General features: G+C 42.0%; 1 protein-coding gene across 1 annotated transcript in view; it reads left to right on the forward strand.

Moving 5' to 3' along the window:
• The window catches only part of CREB5 (cAMP responsive element binding protein 5), a gene marked incomplete at both ends in the record, with an annotated part of 435958 nt that overhangs the window by 72045 nt on the left and 343841 nt on the right, over positions 1-20072 (forward strand). Inside the window, 2 exons of the mRNA XM_080701989.1 lie at positions 9022-9093; positions 16221-16314. Of these exons, the coding sequence (XP_080558115.1) occupies positions 9022-9093; positions 16221-16314 (166 nt within the window). The remainder of the gene's footprint in view (positions 1-9021; positions 9094-16220; positions 16315-20072) is intronic.

Raw genomic sequence — 20072 nt, forward strand, 5'->3', positions numbered from 1 at the left:
GAGGCAGAGTAGTCCCATTTGAGAATGTGTTATAATTCTAAGGAAGTAAATTTTATAACAGTAGCAAAAAAGATAAGAAATACTGCCCTGCTTTTTCCTGAATTTTCTCACAGAAATGCTATGGATCTGTATGAAGAATGCACCCAGTTTTGCATTTAATTTAATGTTCTATCTATCTCTCTTCTCTTCTCTTCTCTTCTCTTCTCTTCTCTTCTCTTCTCTCTCTCTCTCTCTCTCTCTCTCTCTCTCTCTCTGTACTAGGGATGGGGCCCAGGGTCCTTTTACTTCCAAGCTATACCCCCAGCTATTTTATTTTAAACAAGGCCTCACTAAGCTGCCGAGGCTAGCCTTGAACCTGCAACCCTCCTATCTCAGCCTCCCATGCCCTGGGATTACAAGCACATGGTGCCATGCCGGGCTCAGGCAGCTCTTTGAAGTAGCAATGAAAGGCTTACTGGGAAGGTAAAGGTGTCAGCCCGAATCTCTGGTCACTTCTTGACTGATTTTTGCCTTTGTCCTTTCTTTCTTTCTTGTTCATAATGAGAGCAGGTGGAAAGGACGCATTTGCCACCTTCCAGCCCATTTTCTGAGGCTGAGTTCAGTCCCATTAGAAGCAAGGCAAGCGATCTGGTTACATTCAATATTTCCTTCAAAACCTGAGAATCTCCAAGCTAGCGTTTTGTTAACCGCACAAATGTCAAATACACTTTCCTTAGAGATGGGATACGTTTTGCAAGACATGGTCCGCACCAGCTGGGAACACAAAAGGGAACCAGCAGTTAGCCACGCACGCTCGGGCACACACAGGACCGGTCTCCTGCCTCAACTGGCGCAGTGCAAGCACGCTCTGAACTATTGAACCCGCAGAGAGAAAAGCTCAGAGCCAGGATCATGTGGAACAAAGGTTGAAATGAACTTGTAACTTTGAAAAAGGCCTCATATCTAAAGAAACATATGGAAAACTTAAAAAAAAAAAAGAGAAATGTAACATATGAAAACCCAATCCCACTGGAATGGTTTCCCATACATGGTATAAACGCCACTTATATAAAACCACAAGTCCCTGCAGCAATCCAGGAGAGGAGAGGACAGGAGCCCCCAGAACTCTCTCCAGATAGGGCCTCTTTGGGGGAGTAAGATCCGGGTCGGTTTCCAGAGATGAAAGCTGTTTGAAAATCCTTCCTTCTGGGAACAGCGAGCCTCGGATGAAGGGAGCTCTTGACAGTCCTTATGCGTGACAGAGTCGTGGCACAATCGTAAAGAGATCTCTGATTCAGGGTGGAGGAGGCTGAGCCTTTGGGATACCAGGGGATGGCCAGTACTTTCCTGGACAAGGTGTTTCTTCTGGTTTGAATGGAATAGAAATATTTCACTACAGTGTTATGGGGAAAGCTCAGACTCCCGGGGAAGAGCTGCGACTCTAAATGGCCCAGGGCACATCCCATTCATACCGAGTTCTGCTTGGAAATTTCACTTCTGAGGTACATTTGCCCTCTTGGTCTTGTTCCTTGGATAAATCTCTGGTTCTGGAAACTGCAGCATTCAGGCGTTTCAAGCTTGAGGGCTGAAATGTCACTTTTAAAGCGAGGGTTAAAAAGGTCACACAGCTGCAAATAATAATAGCCCAATGAAATTCAGATTCGAGCTGCAGTCCACTTCAAGAATAACACTGGCACAGGAAACAAGCCTACCCGATCTTTTTTTTTTTACCAGTAAAACTAGCAAGAATACTACTGATAAAGTGTGTGTGTGTGTGTGTGTGTGTGTGTGTGTGTGTGTGTGTGTGTGTGTATGTATGAGAGAGAGAGAAACAGACAAATAGACATGAAGAGGCAGACACACAAACATCCATGGCAAGACAATGACACACTCAGAAAATTAGACATACAAAGGGACAGGGTTTGAGAGAGACCAGACGCATGCAAAAAGATAAAGACAGAGGGAGGCGCGCGCAGGGACACTCGGAGAGGCACCGAGATATGCTCACAAAGGAACTCATTGTATTGGACCGAAGTGGAAAAGCACAGACTTTTCTACCTGAAAGTTACAATATTCAGATAAAAAAGTAAAGATGCGTTTGAAGTCCAAGGCTTTGCTTTCCTTTTGCAGTTCTTGTCATTAGTTATGAAATGGTCCTATTTTACAGTGTTCTGCTACGATGGTTCTGTTTTGAAGACGAGGAGATAATGAAAGTTAGAGTATTCCCTCCTAAAGAAAGTCTCAGCCCTCAATTAAATATATAATTCCTTTCCAACAGCCAGCTGTGTATGCAAATAACCATCCTGCATCCTTTTTTGGAAGTAGAATCTATGTTAGTTACAAGATTTGTTGCATACGCAAATACATTTGCACAACAAATCCATATACAAATATATTTGCACAACAAATGCATATGCAAATATATTTGCATACGCCTATACAACGATTTATATGTAAATGTTTGTTCTCAGAAAGACAGCGGATTGGTATGGAGTGGCACCCAGTGTGACAGGCTCAAATGGCTCCTATTTGGCATCTGTTCTGGGCACTTAGGAAGGACCAGTTCAGTCCACTGCCACCCTCTCAGGGGTCTGGGGAGCTCAATGAAGTAGCAAGGGTTGTTTCTACCGGAACAGAAGGCCTGTCCCACTCACAGCAGGGCAAACATTTTACTGTCACTGCTAAAATTCAAGCCCCCCTCTCAGATATGTAGTGCAGTCACAACAAGGTTGATGATACCGAAGCTGATGAAGATTTATCAATATTATATTCACGCTCATCGATACTTAGAATTTGCGGCTCTGACGTTCTCATAACGTCTGGAGTCGGTAAGTGCACATGCCAGCTTTCAGACATCCTCATTACAACACTCTTCAGCGTCCAAGCTCACTGTCTCCCCGAATTAATCTGTCTGCTGTTCTGGAGGCAAATGTGTGCCATTCCACTAAGTTTGAAGCTTGTTCAAGGATCAGTTTTGGCTGCTTTCGATTTAGATGGGGAAGCATCACTCTTGGTTAATTACAGAAGACTAGATGATATTGGTTCCCCCCTTCCACATACACACTGGGATCAGTTATTACACTCAAATTTAAAATACATAGGTCAGGTGGCACACACCTGGAATCCCGGTACTTGGGAGGCTAAAACAGGAGGATCAGGACAGCCTCAAAAACTCAAGGAGGCCCTCAGCAACTAAACAAGACACTGTTTCAAAATAAAAAAATAAAATAGGAATGGGGGTATAGCTCAGAGGGAGAATGCCCATGGATTCTCTCCCCAGTACCACAAATAAAATAAAACACAGATTTACAGTATTTTTGTGTTGAATATCCAAGTGTTAGCATCAGGTGCTTTTTGCCTTATCTGCCTTTCCTGAAAAGATCATTCCAACTGTACCGGTAAAGGGCTAGCGAATCCTTTGAAGGAATTGTGTCTGCCTTGTGCTCCATTTCCTGCTTTAGACCTGGAATTTGTGGGGTCGAGTCCTGGACAATGAAGGAGATTCCTGCTCCTTTGGGGGCCGAGGATCCCAGTGGCAGTTGAAGGTCTGAATTGTAAATCAAGCCCGTCAACTCCTTATGGGCTAGGGAAACCTCAGCTCACTTTGTGCACTTGTGGGCTTTGTTATTAGGATCTTTTTGTTGTCTTTCAGAAATTGGATGGGAAGTTAGACTCGTGAGGCCTTTGTTCTAGTCAAGTATTGAATCTGAATTTTGGCAAAGAGGAATAAAAATCTGTGCTATTTAAAAGCTTTTAAAGGATGAAAGTGTCCACAGCAATTATAAGTAATTTTTTTTAAACCCAAAGTGTGAAATCACTTAGTGTTTTTCAAAGAGTTCTCTTCTGGGGCCATACGTGGCCTCCGTGGGGTGAATGGATTGGACTTTGGTGGTTTTGATGTCTGTGTCAGTATGAGCAGATTTGGCTTATAATGAGTTTCATGTGAAATTTAATTAAAACTACCTTTCCCCTATTGTTTCCTGCAAGAGCAGCATAATTCTGAGATTTCTTCTCCGGTCATAACTGGGAATGAGTGGAGAGACTGGGCCATGCAATCTCTTGCCTCACTTAAAATTTGATTCTGAGAAAGAAAGAAAGAAAGAAAGAAAGAAAGAAAGAAAGAAAGAAGGAAAGAAAGAGAGAAAGAAATCCTCCTGCTGGGCGTAGAGAGCAGGCAAGCTGCTTGGAGTGGTTTAACGTGATGATTCAGGGTTCATTATCCATTCCACAAATATTTATTGAACACCTACTGGGGGAGCTCTGTGCAGTGGAGGCCCAGGTATGGCGAGGGCCAAGTAAAACTTGGCATATTAAAAAACCCCAGCTAGTAAAAGAGCAGAGCTGGGAATGAGAGAGGAGGAGGAGGTCTGATTCTGAGGACCAAATGTGGAGCAACCTGGCTCGACTCGAGCCTGAGTAATTTGCCCCCTCCGGATGGATGCTAAAAGAATCGGTGCCGGGCCGTAGCAGGAGTCTGTTGGAGAGAATAATTATTACAATATGGGCTAGAAAAGAACTATAATAACAGGCCATAAAAAATAAATCCCGGCTCCTGACTAATCCATCAGAGCAGATCATACTGGTCGGCAAAGGTGGCTTGGTAGAGCGGGACCATTTTTAAAAAGTACTACGAGCACCCACATGGAGAGGAATCAGCAAGGAGAGCTGTTTGCAGAGGCTGAGTGTGGGAACCGAGAACATCATGATAAAGCAGTTGAGGTTTACACACTTCAGTAGCCACATCCACTGGCCTCAGGCCTTCCGACTTACTTTATATTAGCAACTGCCACTTTACAGCAAGACCTTCACTCCACTGTTAAGCTGTCAGATGCATTTGGTCCGTATCCATTGCACGGCCTATAGTAAATTGATGCAGATTTCTTGGTGCTTAAAAAGTAAACTAATAAGCAGAACCTGGTGGCACGCGCTTATAATCCCAGTGCTGAGGAGGCTGAGACAGGGGGAATCACAGATTTGAGGACAGCCCCAGAAATTTAGCAACTTAGTGGGACCCTGTTCCAAAATACACAGTAGAATAGAACTGGGAGTGTAGTAAAGAGTCAAATGTTCCCGAGTTTGAGACCCAGTACCTAAAAAAAAAAAAAAAAAAAAAGAAAGAAAGAAAAGAAAACCCAATTGAAAATAGTAACTCAGTGGAACCTACAGATGACTAAACTCTAAAGGATGTGAGGATGAGGACACACTCCCGAGTTCTCAAATTGTATCCCCAGAGACATGGTTCCTTTTCTGACACATCTCAATGGATATCAAATTGCATTGATCATATTTCTTTAAACATCACATCATGAAGTCTCCGTAAGACAGAGTAAACTACACTGCTGACCCTTGTTAAATATCCAGCATCATAGTGTACGTCCAGAGTGTTTTTTGCAGCTTACACGCCAATTGTAATCAATAATTAAGATAAGTGACCAATGTCGGTATCACACAGAACTGTCGAGGTGTTACTCTGATGGGGCTGAATTTATGGGGAAAGTCAGTATTATGGTGGGTTGAGGTTGGGGCAAAGTCATGGCTATGACCAAACTCTGTTTTCTCCTTGTACTTCAGTGTCTGAGCTTGGTCCATCTCTTTCTTCACTTTGACCCATTAATGCCTCTCTTTAAACTTTACGCATCAGCATCTCCAGTCTTGACCACTTCTGTGGCATGAATTTAATTATTATCTTTATTTGTTACTTTCAGCTCTAGGTCACAAAAGCATATCTGTAGAACTTTCCCATTTCATTGTCATGCAATCTTAATGTTAATTGATAAAAATGGCCTGCTGCCATTGGGATAGCAAATACTTGGTATTTGAGAAAGATTCACCTAGGCAGCTAAAAAAATTGTTTATAGTGTAGTTTTAGTTTTTAATTTTAGAAGTCTAATTCACATCAGAGTGAAGTTCCAGCAACTTTGGTCCACAAACCTCTCCCACGTCCAAACACACACACACATAGATACCCAACCATTTTTCGTAATTTTTTTTATTTTTTATTTTTATTTTTTGGTGGTACTGGGGTTCCTGGAAACCCTCCTACCTCTGGGATACACTCCCAGACCCATTTTTTTAATATATTTTTTTATTTGGAAACAGGGTCTCTTAAGCCAGAGAGGCTGGCTTCAAACCTGCGTGATCTTCCTGTCTCTGCCTCCCAAGTGCGAGGATTACTAGCGTGTGCCACCACGCCCAGCCTTTTTTGTAATTTGAAAATGTCTTCCAAGCCCCAAACCAAGCAAGAAGACACAGGGATGACAGAGCTGAAGGTTGCTATTGATACTGGAGGGGACATTGAGGCACGAGGCCGTCAGATGATGTGAAGTGATCTAATAGACCAGGCCCACGGAGACAGAGAGGCTGGCTCTTCCAGAAGAACATGGCGTTTTTATAGCAGGGATCCCAGTTACTATGTGTTTATTCTACCTTGGATGGAAATTGCTTTCTCTGCTCTAAAGCCCCTCGTTTGAGACTTAGAAGTAAGTTGTTCATATGAATCTCTAGTGTCCATAGCGGGGAGGAGGGATATTCTGTGATCAGCGACAGCAAAATCGAGTGAATTAGGGGATATTAGAAGTTTTATTTATTTATTTATTTATTTATTTATTTATTTGGTGGTACTGGGGTTCCTGGAAGCCCATCTACCTCCGGGCTACACTCCCAGACCTATTTTTTTATATTTTGAAACAGGGTCTCGTAAGCCAGCACGGCTGGCTTCGAACCTGCGCGATTCTCCTGTCTCCGCCTCCCAAGCGCGGGGATTACAAGGGTGCGCCACCACGCTCGGCCCAGAAGTTATTTTAATTGCTCACGACTTGCCTGAGACAGGGCAAGCAGAAATATCCCAAGGATATTTTTTTCCTTCTCTTAAATATAATACCATAGGTAATTCTAGTTTATAAGAACCTATTATTTATGTTATGAAGACTTAGAGGAGAGGACCTTGAAGAGTTCAAACAATAAGAAGTGATAGATACTTACTGAGATAGAAGTAATTATTACCCTGATTTGGTCATTACACATTGTATACATTTTTTTGAATTATCACAGAATATATACTATCATTATCTATAAATTAAAAAGAAATAAAAAATTAACTCCTTATAATGAGCAGCATATATATTAATATAACACAGTGGAATTTGTATAATAATATAAAGCTATAAAATTATTCTTATCACTGTAATAATAGGCAACCAGTGAGAAGCCTTTGTAAGTAGAGTGAAAGGGAATTTGTTGTTCTCTGAAACTTTAATGGGAGGAGGAATTATGATTTGAAGGAGGTTTGCATTTTTTAATTTCTGTTTGTTATCCGAGGCAAATGTTTCACTTTGTGTTTCAGTAAAGGGGACACCAAGGCGTGATGGCGCATTCTTGTAATCCCAGGACTGGGAGGCTGAGACAGGAAGGATCGCTGGTGTGAGGATAGCCTCAGCAAGTAGTGACAGTTATCAACCTCGTGACATCCTGTTTCAAAATAAAAATAACAAAATTAAGAAAATAACAAAACGACAATCTCCAGTACCACACACCCCCCCCAAAAAAAGAAAGAAAGAAAGAAAAAAACGAGAACGGATGCCATATTTTCCCAAAGAATATACATTAAATACATTAGTGTTTGGCGGGAGAGGTATAGAGATATGAAAGTGGATCTGATTGATTTGCAAGATAATCCAGTTTCCTGCAGCACAGGGTGACTCTTCTGTGACACCCGGGATAGCTCCCTCTTCCAGGAGCTGTGGAGCCTTGGAGCTTCTGCTGGGATAGACCTTGAGTAGAAGGGTTTTTATTTATTTATTTTTATTTTTTTCAGTACTGGTGATCAAACTGAGGTTTGATCTCTAAGTTAAACTTCAGCCCTTTAGATTTTGGATAGTCTTTCTCTAAGTTGCCCGGGCAGGTCTTGAACTTGTGATCCTCCTGTCCAGCCTCCCAAACAAGTAGCATTTTAAAGAAGCAAATTGCTTGGAGTGAGCAGAAGTACAGCAGTAGGTTCTAATTCCGCAACAGAGCAGGCATCATCAACAGCACGTGCAGCTTCTATACACTTGACTCTAATGCTGTTTTTTTTTAAGTACGATTGAGAAAACTATTTAAATTGTGTAACTGAAATTTGCATAGTACCTCCTGTGATTTAAGAAGAAAAATGATGTTGTTTGGGGCATTTTTAACCACAAAACCATGTGCACTTTATTTTCCATTGGCTTTGGGGAGGATTTGCAAGGTTAATTTTAACTATGGTCCGTTTTCGGCCTAATGAGTGCACTTAGAACTGAACCTTTACCTAAGAAAAGACTATGGTACTGTGTAACATATGTCTGATTATACGATTTTTCTCCTTAAAATGTACTGTATTCCAGCTGACCTAGCTAGATCAGCAAGCAGCCTTATTCTCATATTAACTTCAAATCGGCTTATAAAACCAAATTAAGAAAATACCTAAGATGCAGTTGCTGACTTCTACGTGCTCCCCTGTCCCCCCGCATCTGGATAATCTTCGTCGAGGTCTCACGCAACATCTGCGATGAAAGGGAATTTGGGATCATGGCTCACCACCAGAATGATCTGGTCAGCTTGTGCCAGGGCGTTTCTGCATCCTTTGGGGATACGGAAGCTTGCTGGGGCGACTGTGGGATATCGTTTGGCCTGTGGTTCAGGGTTGACTCTTCCGCCAGAGATGGTCCTGTGATGGCCATCTCTCTTGCTGTCCTAAGAAGCCAGCCCCCAAAGTTCCAGCAGAAATGAGGAAGGATGGATGGGCTCTTTGTTTAGAGTGATACCTGCCTGTAACACCCACCAGGCTGATTTCCACAGGCAGGATTTTTGCTGCAATATCTTTAGGACATCTTTCTTCAAATGCACTTGAGGAAGCTCTGTGAACTTGAGCAGAAGAGGACCCCTGCTTGTTCATGCCAACATTTGCCTCTTCTAGTTTGGGAATTGGCACGGAAAGGGTTTCCGGCAATTGCTTCTCATCGTAGGTAGAAACAAGAGACACTCACGGATCTCTTTTCCTTCTTCCCTTTCTCTGTGACCCTTCAGATTTATGAAGAGTCCAAGATGAATTTGGAGCAGGAGAGGCCGTTTGTCTGCAGTGCCCCGGGCTGCTCCCAGGTGAGTGTGTGGAGCTTCCAGCTCTGGCTTAGAGATTGTACTACCTCTCATAGGAAAGCAACAGCAACCACACCCGGCCGCCATGCCTGCCCTGGGCTTTACTCCTCTACCAAGAAACTGGCAAAGCCCTGTTCATCATCGACATCACTACTAGGTCCTGCTTTGAGTAGTTTATCTCCTCTCTCTGAATTATAGAAATGTTGGGCATTTATTTCCACTCGGAACTTCCCCCCCCAGAATCGAGCTAGGTGCCTCTTGCCCACCAGACAAGCAGAGCTGTTATTTCAGAAAGGGGAAAGGAGGTGCCTCCTTTTACAGAGGCTGCTCGACTACAAGTTGGGGTTATGAATTACTGGTGAAAGAGCCCAGCATTGTAGTTTGAATTCTGTTTTGTTATGTTTTCCCCTTGAGTAAGAGAACTAGAACTCTTCTAGAACCTTGAGGTCCCAGGGATCTACATTTTAAGAGAGGAAGATGGTCTGCTGTGCTAGACAGAGCTCTTAGCCTCTCAGCAAGTAGAAATAGTGTGGGTATTAGAAGAGGTGCTTCGTGCAGGGTGTTTATTATAGGGCCTGCACATAATAAGTGCTCAATTCACGTTCCTTCTCATTGCCACTACTGTGATGCTAAGACTATGGCATTTGAATTGATCTCTTTTGGAGAAATTAGAAACATCTACCCCTAAAAGCAGAGTCTTCCTTTGATCTTTGGAGCATGGTGGTGACTTTCCCTACAGTTGACCATTTGGGTATCTCCTTATTGGTCTAGTTATTGCATGTTTGGGAAATGACCAGACATGGTGGCATTCATGTCAAGATCGTTAAGTTTACAGCTCAGAGCACAGCATCCTTCTAATGTGGGTAGTCACACCCTTTCCCTGAACAGCCCAGTAGTTTTGAGGGAACTGAGCCCCACAACCCTGACTGTGTGTGGTGGGTTGGCTGCTCTGCCTGGAGCAGTGGCCAGGAGTTAGACAAGAGGTGTTTCCAACTGAGGGCCCTTCCTAGTGTGTGTCCCCAGGAGTTTATGGGGGATTCTGGAGCCAGAGGAACACAAGATGCCTTGCTGGTGCTATCAGCTGCTGCCAGAGCAACGGTCCTTGCTCAGGTACTGGAAGGTTCACCGGGGGATTTTGTGCCAATGTTTATTCCCAACTTATAAATAAGAAAAGCAGTAGAAAAATTATTTTGAAGCATACCAATTTTGAAGGTCATTCTGAAGTAGGAAAGACCAGGAAAACACAGAGATGTTGATAACTACCTGGGGGAAATCCTGCCAGACCAGGGCTCCCCATGGTGAACGTGGAATACCACTTTACTAACTAGTTAAAACTAGGTCTCTAACTCAGGGAAAACCAATTCCCACTGAGCTTTTGTAAAGAGACATCTCCATAGCCAAAGGGAGCCAGGTAACTGAGCGGTTTGCTTTGGGTATGACGATAGGACATCATGTTTTGTGCAAGTCACTCGACATACTTTTTGGGAGCCTAGGCTTGCCAGGCACCTGTTACCCTGGGGAAACAGCACTGTACACGGCACATGTGTCCCTATCCTCAGGGACCTTCTTGTCTAGGCATTGAAGCTGTGGCCACATAATCAATTAATTAGCCAATTGCAAATTTGCATGATGAAAGACTATGGAACACCCTGAAGCATAGAATAAGGGGCTCCGGTTTGCCTGAGGAGAAGAGTGGGAGTCTCCTTGCGGGGGGATTAACAGATTAGGGTCAGTGGAGAGCCAACAAAGCAATGGAGGGTCTGGGGTGAGTTGCGACTCCAGCAAAGTCCGGGTTTGTGAATGCCGGTAGAGAACAGCGTTTCACAAAAGGGCTTGTGGTTACATCTGATATATAGATAATGTCAGGGAGAAGAGAATGCCGCAGAAGCCACTGATTTACAGGACAGACTCTCCCAAGGTTGGCACCATTAACACTTAGGACTGAAAGATGTTTTTGGTGGGAGGCTGTTCTGTGCTTTATAAGGTGATTAGCAGCACCTCTGGCCTCTACCCAGCAAACCCCATAGCCCTGACCACTCCAAAGGAGCCCTGGCATTAGGACATTGGAGAATGTTTCTGGGAGACCACACTGCCCTTGAGTGCAAATGACTGCCTACAGTTTGCATGTTGGTGCTAGCCTTGCTTCTTGGGGCTTTAGCCTCCCTTTTTTGGGGGGGAGACACCTCCTAATCAATACCCTCTCACTCTACTTTTTGAGTTACCCTGGGTATCTCTCCTCCTTTTGGGAGTCAGCAGGGTATAAATAAGTCCCTGCCTCAGACATGTGGTCACTGGTGTCAGACGCTGCGAGCGCTGGGGTATTTGGAGGACCGGGCAGAGGCTGTTGCCTTTGGCAGTGAGGTGCTCCCAGGAGAGGATGGGGTGGAGTCCCGACTGCAGAGGATTAATGGGCGAGTGGGCGGTGAGGAAGCGGAGGTGGCAGCATAGAGGACTCTTTCAAGAGCCCAGCACTGACGGGAAACCGCGTGTTATAATGGCAGCCGAGAGGAAGGCAGCTTTTCTAACACTAAAGAACAGCCAAGCTGGATTTAGTCAAGGACAAGAAACCAGGGAAACAGAAGGAGGGGACAGAGTGAGCGTGGGGGCTTGAGGGACCAAGCCCAGAAGACAGGGTGTGCAGGAGCTGGCAAGATACCTCACCTGGGCAGGAGGGGATTAAAGGAGAATCCGGAAAGCATGCAAATGCCAGGTGGAGGTGATAATAAACTTTGAATGGGGTCGGGTCTGTTTTTTAAATTAAAATAATTCTTTTGGTGGTTCTAGAGGTTGAACCTACTACCTAAAGTAGTGCCCCACCACTGAGATCCATCTCCAGCCCATAAATGGTTTTTATTTTGAATAGGTAATTTTGAGCAGATTATTTTTTTTTGACAAGGCTGAGTGAAGTGAGAAAAATGTTGGACAAATATGGAAAATAAACATTTACAAAGTTCTCTGATTTTTTTTAGGGACTTTTTTTTTTTTTTTTGGTGGTACTGGGGTTCCTGGAAACCCTTCTACCTCCGGGCTACACTCCCAGACCTATTTTTTATATTTTTTAAATTTGGAAACAGGGTCTCCTAAGCCAGAGAGGGCTGGCTTCGAACCTGCGCGATCTTCCTGTCTCCGCCTCCCAAGTGCGGGGATTACAAGCGTGCCCACCACGCCCGGCGTTAGGGACAATTCTAAGCCTCTTCCTTCAAGATTAAATGTAAAGCTGTATCTAAAACTCAATGCATCCATTTAATGTGGAAGTGTTTCTTTTTTTTTCGTGACAAGCTGTTATAGAAATATGCCTATCTTGGCTTAAAGAGGAAGTAGTGGTCAGCCAGGCCTGGTGGCACACACCCGGAGTACTTGGGAGACTGAGGCGGGAGGATTGCAGGTTCAGCACCAGCCTTAGCAAATAGTGGGATTCTCATCAACCTAGCAAGATGCTGTTTCAAAATAAAAATAAAAATTAAATAGGGCTGGAGGGATAGTTTGGAGATAGAATACTTGGGCTCAATCCCCAACAGCACAAAAAGCGTTGAGAAGGGCTGAATGAACTTAGCTTAGAATGTTCCTGAGTTCAACCCCCAGTACCAAAAAAGAAAAGGAAAGGTAATAGTCAGGGATCTCGTTGTGGGATATTAGGAATTCACATTTAACGTCACTTGTGATCTTGGCATTTATGTTAGTGTAGATCTTATGGCCTGGGAACCTTCAGGGAGAGAATTGCATTTTGGTAATGGAAAGAGAAGTAGGTATGACTTCTCAGTGCATTGATGGAAGTGGAAAAGACCTTCCTCTCCATTCTCCTTACAAAGAAACTTGGCTCTATTAGGAATGACCTATGATACCTATGAGACCTTTTGACTTGCATATCCGTAGGCAGTCTCTTTGACTGCAAGTAAGGAGGGACATACTTCTTTTTCTAACCAGTATTAAGCTCATTCTTCTTTGCCTTCTGTGTTAATTGTATTTCGAGTAACATCTGTATCTGTTGCACACTTAACATTTTGGTTAGTGACAGTGTGTTCCTATTTTTCTACCCAATTAAAAAATTCACAACTTATATATATTGTTTTATTTGGGAGGTAATTATGGTTAATATGAGCTATTATGGAAATTATTATTAAGAAGTTGTCTCACTGGTATCCTACACTAGGTCATTAATTTACAGAGTAAAAAATGGCTTGTCAATATGAAATGAAGGATGTTACCATGTTGTGTGTTGATATATATCACAAAAATTATAAGGTGCTTGACAAAAAGACTAAGAAATTTAACTCCTATCTCTAAGTTATGTGTGGTGGTATTATATATTTGTTGAAGCCATTATATGGTGTTATAAAAGACCAAGAAAGTAGATGAACCAGCAAAAAAAACTCACATCATATAAATTTTTATATATTCAGAAATCTAATATAATTACCATGTTTTACAAGTTCTATGTACTCTAATTTATATGGTCAAGGACAAAAATAAGTGTTTTTCTTAAAAAAAAAACACTACTTCTAGGATATTTCATAGCATTAATTTCAGTAAATTCCCTAGTCTCATGAAAACAAATCTGTATTATTCTGAAGAAGAAGGAACCTCTGAAAGATTTTTTAAATTATCCAAGTTTGGAAATGTTCAGCAGAATTTGTTTTATTTTATATTTTTATTTAACTTTGATAAAGCAGACAACTCTGTTAAATTAAATTATCTCAAAGATAACAATCTGAGTCAGGATAGGCTAGGATGCGCTGCAGTAACAAATTATCCCAAATCGCTAATGGCTTAAAATAACAAAAGCTTAGTTCTATCGGGCAAATATACATTTTTATTGTAGATTGGCAAAACAGAAAACAACAACACCAAAACTCTTCATGATCCTTTAGAATTCAGATGTCCTCTTCACAATGCTTCAGAGTTTTAGGATGGTTGAGGGGCCTCTATATCTAATACAGTGAGTCACTATGCTGTACCATAAGCAAATCTAGGGTAATGATAGAGGATTTTACACTAGGAATGTGCTTTCTAGCCCTAGGTGACGAGTCACTTCCATTCATGGCTCAGAAGCAAAACTAAGTCACATTGCTCCACCCAACACAAGACGGCCAGAAAATGCAGTCCTAACGTGGGTCTGGAAGTCAGATGGCCAGAAATCTTGGGGAGCAGCATTTTTTTTCTTGTGGTACTGGCGATGGAACCCAAGGGCATTCTACCTCCGAGCTGTATCCCCAATCCTTTTTAATTTTTGTTTGGAAACGGCTTGCTAGGTTTCTGAGAGTCTCACTAAGATTCTGAGGCTGGTATCAAGCCTGTGATCCTTCTGTCTGAGCCTCCCAAGTACTGAGATTACAGGCGTGCATCACCATTCCCACCTTGAGGATCAGAATTCTTAATAATTATAATATCATTCCCTGAAAATTAAAAATAAAGATGAGCTTACTATACTGTGCAGAGTACAGAATACTGAAATAATTTGTTATATTACTATAAAGGCATATGTATAATTATACAAAAATCAGATAATGGGAGAACCAAGTCTTTGTAAAGAGAAACATACCATACAAATGTCACAGTGTAGATGTGTATGTCAAGCATGGCAAATAATTCTTTTCCAAAGTCTGACATGAATCAAAATTCTTTTCTATGTCATGCATTTCTCCTACTTTGGGGTAAATCTATAGATAAATGTCTAGCATACTTGTTGAGCCTTAGACTTAATTTTATGCAATATGTAAAACAGTAATTACTAAAGACAAGTTCCAGATGGTTTTGTAAAATTCCAGTTCTACTCAGATTTAAGTCCACTTTTTAAAAATTTTATTCTATTTTATTCTTGTGGTTTTGGCGATTGAGCCCAGGGGCATTCTACCTCCAAGCTATACTCCCAGCCCGATTTTTTATTTATTATTTTGAAACAGGGTCTCATTTAGTTTTGGAGAGCCTTACTAAGTAGCTGAGCCTGGCCGTGAACCCAGATTCTCCTGTTTCAACCTCCTAAGTACTGGGATTACAAGCGTGTGCCACCACGCCTAGCTTCTTATTTTAGACTTGTTCTACACACACACACACACACACACACACACACACACACACGAGCACACGAGTGTGTGTATATATATATGAGCATATATATATATGAGTATATATATTTGAGTATAAATATGAGTATATTTATGAGAAATGGGATATTTTTTGTTTTATCATGCTGCCAATATTAGTTATTTTTATGACCATAAATAAACATTAATTTAAACATTTTTCAAAATAACCAGACATGGTGGCACATGTAATTCTAGTACTTGGGAGGCTGAGACAGGAGGATCACACACACACACACACACACACACACACACACACACACACACACAACCTGCCTAACATTAGGCAGTGCATTTCTAGTGTGTATATCATTTATGTTATTTTAATTCCTCCAGTGGTGTTCATTTATCTCTGTTTTATCCTTTAGCTAAACACAAAATTTAACGTCTACCTTCAGATGAAATTTTTAGCTCCTAAAAAAAATATATATAACTTACTGATTAGTCAGCATGGTTGATTACATCCAGGGATTATCTAAATAGTAGAAGGCTTAAAAAAAAAAAAAAAAAAAACCCCAGGAACAGCGTGTAGTGTTATACGTCCGTAATCCCAGTACTTAGAGGTTGAGACAGGAGGATTGGAGGTTTAAGGTCAGCCTCAGCTACTCAGTGAGACCCTGTTTAAAAAAAGGGGGAGGAGTGTAGTTGAGAGATAGAGTGCCCCTGGATTCAATCCCCAGTTTTCTTCCTTCCCCTAAAACACATTCCCAGGGAAAGTGGAGAGTGTCAGAAAATGATGGAAAGATCTCCTGTTTATTATTAATGCTCAGTCTGATCTTTCTGGAACATGGTTAACTCCTTTGATAGCCTGCCATGGGTGTTTTGATGCATCTATTCGGGTGTGATTGCAAGGCACATCCCAGCATGATGTCTGTGCACAACAGCTCGTAACTTTCCTATGCATTCATGCTTCTGTAGAATCGAGTTTCTGTTTTGCCTGTCATGTTGGCAATGCTGAGCACACTTTTTTCTCGATGATGACAAATACGTGTTACAAAACTGACTGTCTCCTCTCCCCCCACCCCCGTCTTGTTCCTATCTGTGCAACAGCGCTTCCCAACGGAGGACCATCTGATGATTCACCGGCACAAACATGAGATGACTTTGAAGTTCCCTTCAATAAAAACTGACAATATATTATCAGGTAAGGGGCCATCAGGCAAAGAAGCTTTGAATGACCAACTGGGTTCCATGCAAGACACTCTCCTTTTCGTGGGCTGATTCCCACTGGCCAATTCTGCACTTGGAAAATGTACACGTCGAAGGTAGAGCAGAAATGTAATCAGCTAATGTAGTGTTCACCCAAATAATTGAAGAGCTGCAACTTCTCATTTTCTGGAATGTGAAATATTTATTACTATGAAACTTGGCTCCGGATAACATTTTTTTTTTATAATCACATACCTCTAATCACTCCTGCAACCAATATTAATTAGACATCTGTAATGCACACTGCACAGCTGTGAATGCCAAGGGGGTACGCAGATTCATATTTCCTGTTCTCAAAGACATTACATGTATGTGGAAACTTAGCTAAAGTATCATCCATGACCTATCAAATGAGTATTCTAAGAGAAAAAAGCTGGGCCGCTTTAGTGCAAAGAGATTTTTTTAGCTTGATAGGATCCGTGAGATTTTCCTTAAAAAACAGTACCTCTCTCAGAAAGAGGAGATTATTGTGTGTGTGTGTGTGTGTGTGTGTGTGTGTGTGTGTGTGTGTATACTGGGAATTGAACTTAGAGGCATTCTACTTCTGAGCTATACTTCAAGGCTGATTTTATTTCTTATTTGGAAGCAGGGTCTCACTAGATTGCTAAGAGCCTCACTAAATTGCTGAGGCTGTATTTAAACTTGCGATCCTCCTGTCGCAGCCTCCTGAGCACTAGGATTACAAGTGTGCACCACCACGCCCAGCTTATGAGGGGGAGATTAAATAAGGTAATACCTAGAAACACAGCAAGTGCTCTGCAAATGTCAGCAGAAATAATAATGGTAAACAGTAACAATAATAAATCTATCAATTAATGGCCATTCCTTCTCATTTCGAGAGGCAGAGTGGTAATGGAAATAATGGTGAGGAACGTGATCTCCAGCCTGAGCTCTGCCTCCCCTGGACCTATGACATGGAGCAAGAAGCTGAACCTTTCTGGGCCTCACTTTCTTTCTCCATAAAATGGGAATAATTGTCTCTACCCAGCCTATTTCATAGCCTTACTGTGTAGACCCAACAAAAGGGTGTCAGAGTGTTTCATAAACCCTAGCAGAGTAATCAAATACTTTCCTATGACCCTTCTCAGGCTAGAAGTATTTCACCTGATCACTAGGCTTGCTGGCCATGTGAAAGAGAGAACACATCTATGAACAGGTTTTAATTGATATCACGAGAAAAACGCAATGTTCTGGAAGGCCTGGCTCCTATGCTAGCATTTCTATAGCCCTTTCACTTTCCAGGTATTTTATTAACATTATCATTTATAAATCCTCAAAGAGTTGCAGACAGTTGATTTCCAGGAAGGGTACTAGCAGCTGGAGTAGCTTTCCCAGGTTCCAGGAACAGGACAAGGTTGAGGGCCCCCGATCCCCAGTCCTGCCCCATTGATGTAAGCATAGAGACCCTGTGTCCTCAGGCCGTGCCAATTTGCTCCCAGAAGCAGATGCTCCCGGTGTCGATGTGGTCCAAAGGTGAGTTCTCCGTAGTTCAGGTGAGCTATGGTTTGAAAAGCTCTGGAGTTCAAACGCAGCCTCTGCCCCTTTCTCCACCACCACCTGCCTCCTCTCTCTCAGCCACCATTTTGCTTTGAGTGAGCTGACTTTGGCGTTCTCAGAATCTACAGAGGTGCAGAAACTCCAGTTTGTTAAAATTATAGCAGGGTTAGGAAAGATGGCTTGCCCTTTCGTGTTTATCATTTCTTATTTTCTGCAGAGTCACCCGTCGTGTGACGTTAGGGTTCAGCGACAAACTTACGTGTGCGTGTAGCAAGGCTGTCGATTTTGAAGTTCCCAATATTTAAAATTTTAAGCCAGTCCTTTATTTTTTGCAAACGGGGCCCCTAAAAATAGACTGCCTGGACAGGGGGCAGGAGGTGTCCATCAGCGAGGTGGCTAGCATGGAGAGAGGTTCCTACTCTAGTGGCAAGTTTGAGAGTAAAGTCTTTGGGGCGGGCTAAGGGGCCCCATCCTGAGATCTGAAAATCCAAACATCAGCCAAAGATTTGCAAATAGTTCCTCCCCCCTTTTAAATAGGCGAGGTTTTTGATTAATCTCCCCTAGCCTTTCCATTTTGATTTTACCAGACTTATTGGCTTGAGGCGATTGCTGCCAATCAAAAATTACTTGACACTTGACAGTGCCAAGTGAAAAATTACTGGAGGAAAAGTGAACTTTAATTTTTATTATGTCAAATCGGGAAGAGAAAATGAAGGGAGAAATAAACATGAGGAGAAAAACAGCAAGAATAATGCGGCGGCATGTTTTCTTTTGCTTTTTCCTTATGTTGACCTTGGTAGGAGGCCATTCAATACTCCCAGTGAAATTAAGTGTTAACTTCTAAAACTTGCTACTTGCCTTGCTTGTGTGCAGTCTCGTCGGATTTCCTTACTGGAAGGCAGTGCAGAGTCTCTGGTCCAGCTCTGTTTCTCTGCGTTTAGAGGACTGAAGTCCACTAGGTATCACATACTAGTGCTGTCCACACTGTGTTAAAATAGGCTGCTAGGTATTTTTAATTTGCTTTTCTTTCTCCCCAGGAAATACCTTAATATTTTTAAAATCTCCAGACTCCTTTTTTGGTGATGATAGTTTTAGCATATTGGCTCGTAATTACCAGTTTGATTGTAGATTTTATTTGTCTATGTCTTTATTTAAATTTCAGTTTATCAAAAGACTTGGAGTCCACTTTTATTGAAAACACGTTCACTAAAATGTTATTTACCGAAGCCGGGCGTGGTGGCGCACGCTTGTAACCCCAGCATTTGGGAGGCTGAGATTGGAGGATCGTGGTTTGTGGACAGCCTCAGGTACTTAGTGAAGCCCTCTGCAACTTAGTGAGACCCTGTTTCAAAATAAAGAATAAAAAATAGGGCAGGAGGGTTGAATGTCCCTGGGTTCCATCTCCAGACCCGCAAAAAAAAAAAAAAAAAGTTATTTACTTTAAGCCTATTTTGTGAATAGATGAATGAGGAGGAATGCCTTTATATGGCTTGAAAGACAAAATTAAGAATTAAAATAAAATCTTAAGTGAATACCAAAGTAAAATTCTTCAAGTCCATACAAGTGGACAATTTTTCCAAGAAATATTCAGATACATAAAATTGCATTATAGATGATTTTTAGATTGACATATGTTTAACTAAAATGAAGTCCGTGTTCCTATGACTGACTTCAGGATATTTGCTTAACCTTACTTTTTTAACATCACTTTATTCTTCTTAATCACTAATGTTACAGTTCAGGAAGGTGTTCAGATGTCACAAATTTAGGCTCTCTTTTTTATTTTTGGCATTACTGGAAATTGAACCCAAGGGCATCCTACCTTCCAGCTATCCCCCAGCCCTATTTTATTTTATTTTATTTATCTTGAAACAGGGCCTCACTAAATTGCTGAGGCTGTCTTTGAACTTGTGATTCTCTTGTCTCAGCCTTCCAGGTACTAAGATTAGAGCCCTGTGCCTCAGTACCTGGCAAAAATGTCACAGTTACACTGTTGATGAATTAAAAATAAGTTTTTAGGGAGGACTAGGGGTGTAGCTCAGTGGTAGAGCGCTTGCCTAGCATGAGGGAGGCCCTGAGTTCAATCCCCAGAATGGCAAAAAGAAAAATAAAAAGCTTCCAAAGAGTTGAAAGATCTGAAATGTCTCATCAATTTATTGTAAGGTCTATCTTAATTTTGCTACTTGAAAAGGACTG

The sequence above is a fragment of the Muscardinus avellanarius genome (genome assembly GCF_963383645.1).
Source record: "Muscardinus avellanarius genome assembly, chromosome: 9".
In the NCBI taxonomy this organism is placed as follows: domain Eukaryota; kingdom Metazoa; phylum Chordata; class Mammalia; order Rodentia; family Gliridae; genus Muscardinus; species Muscardinus avellanarius.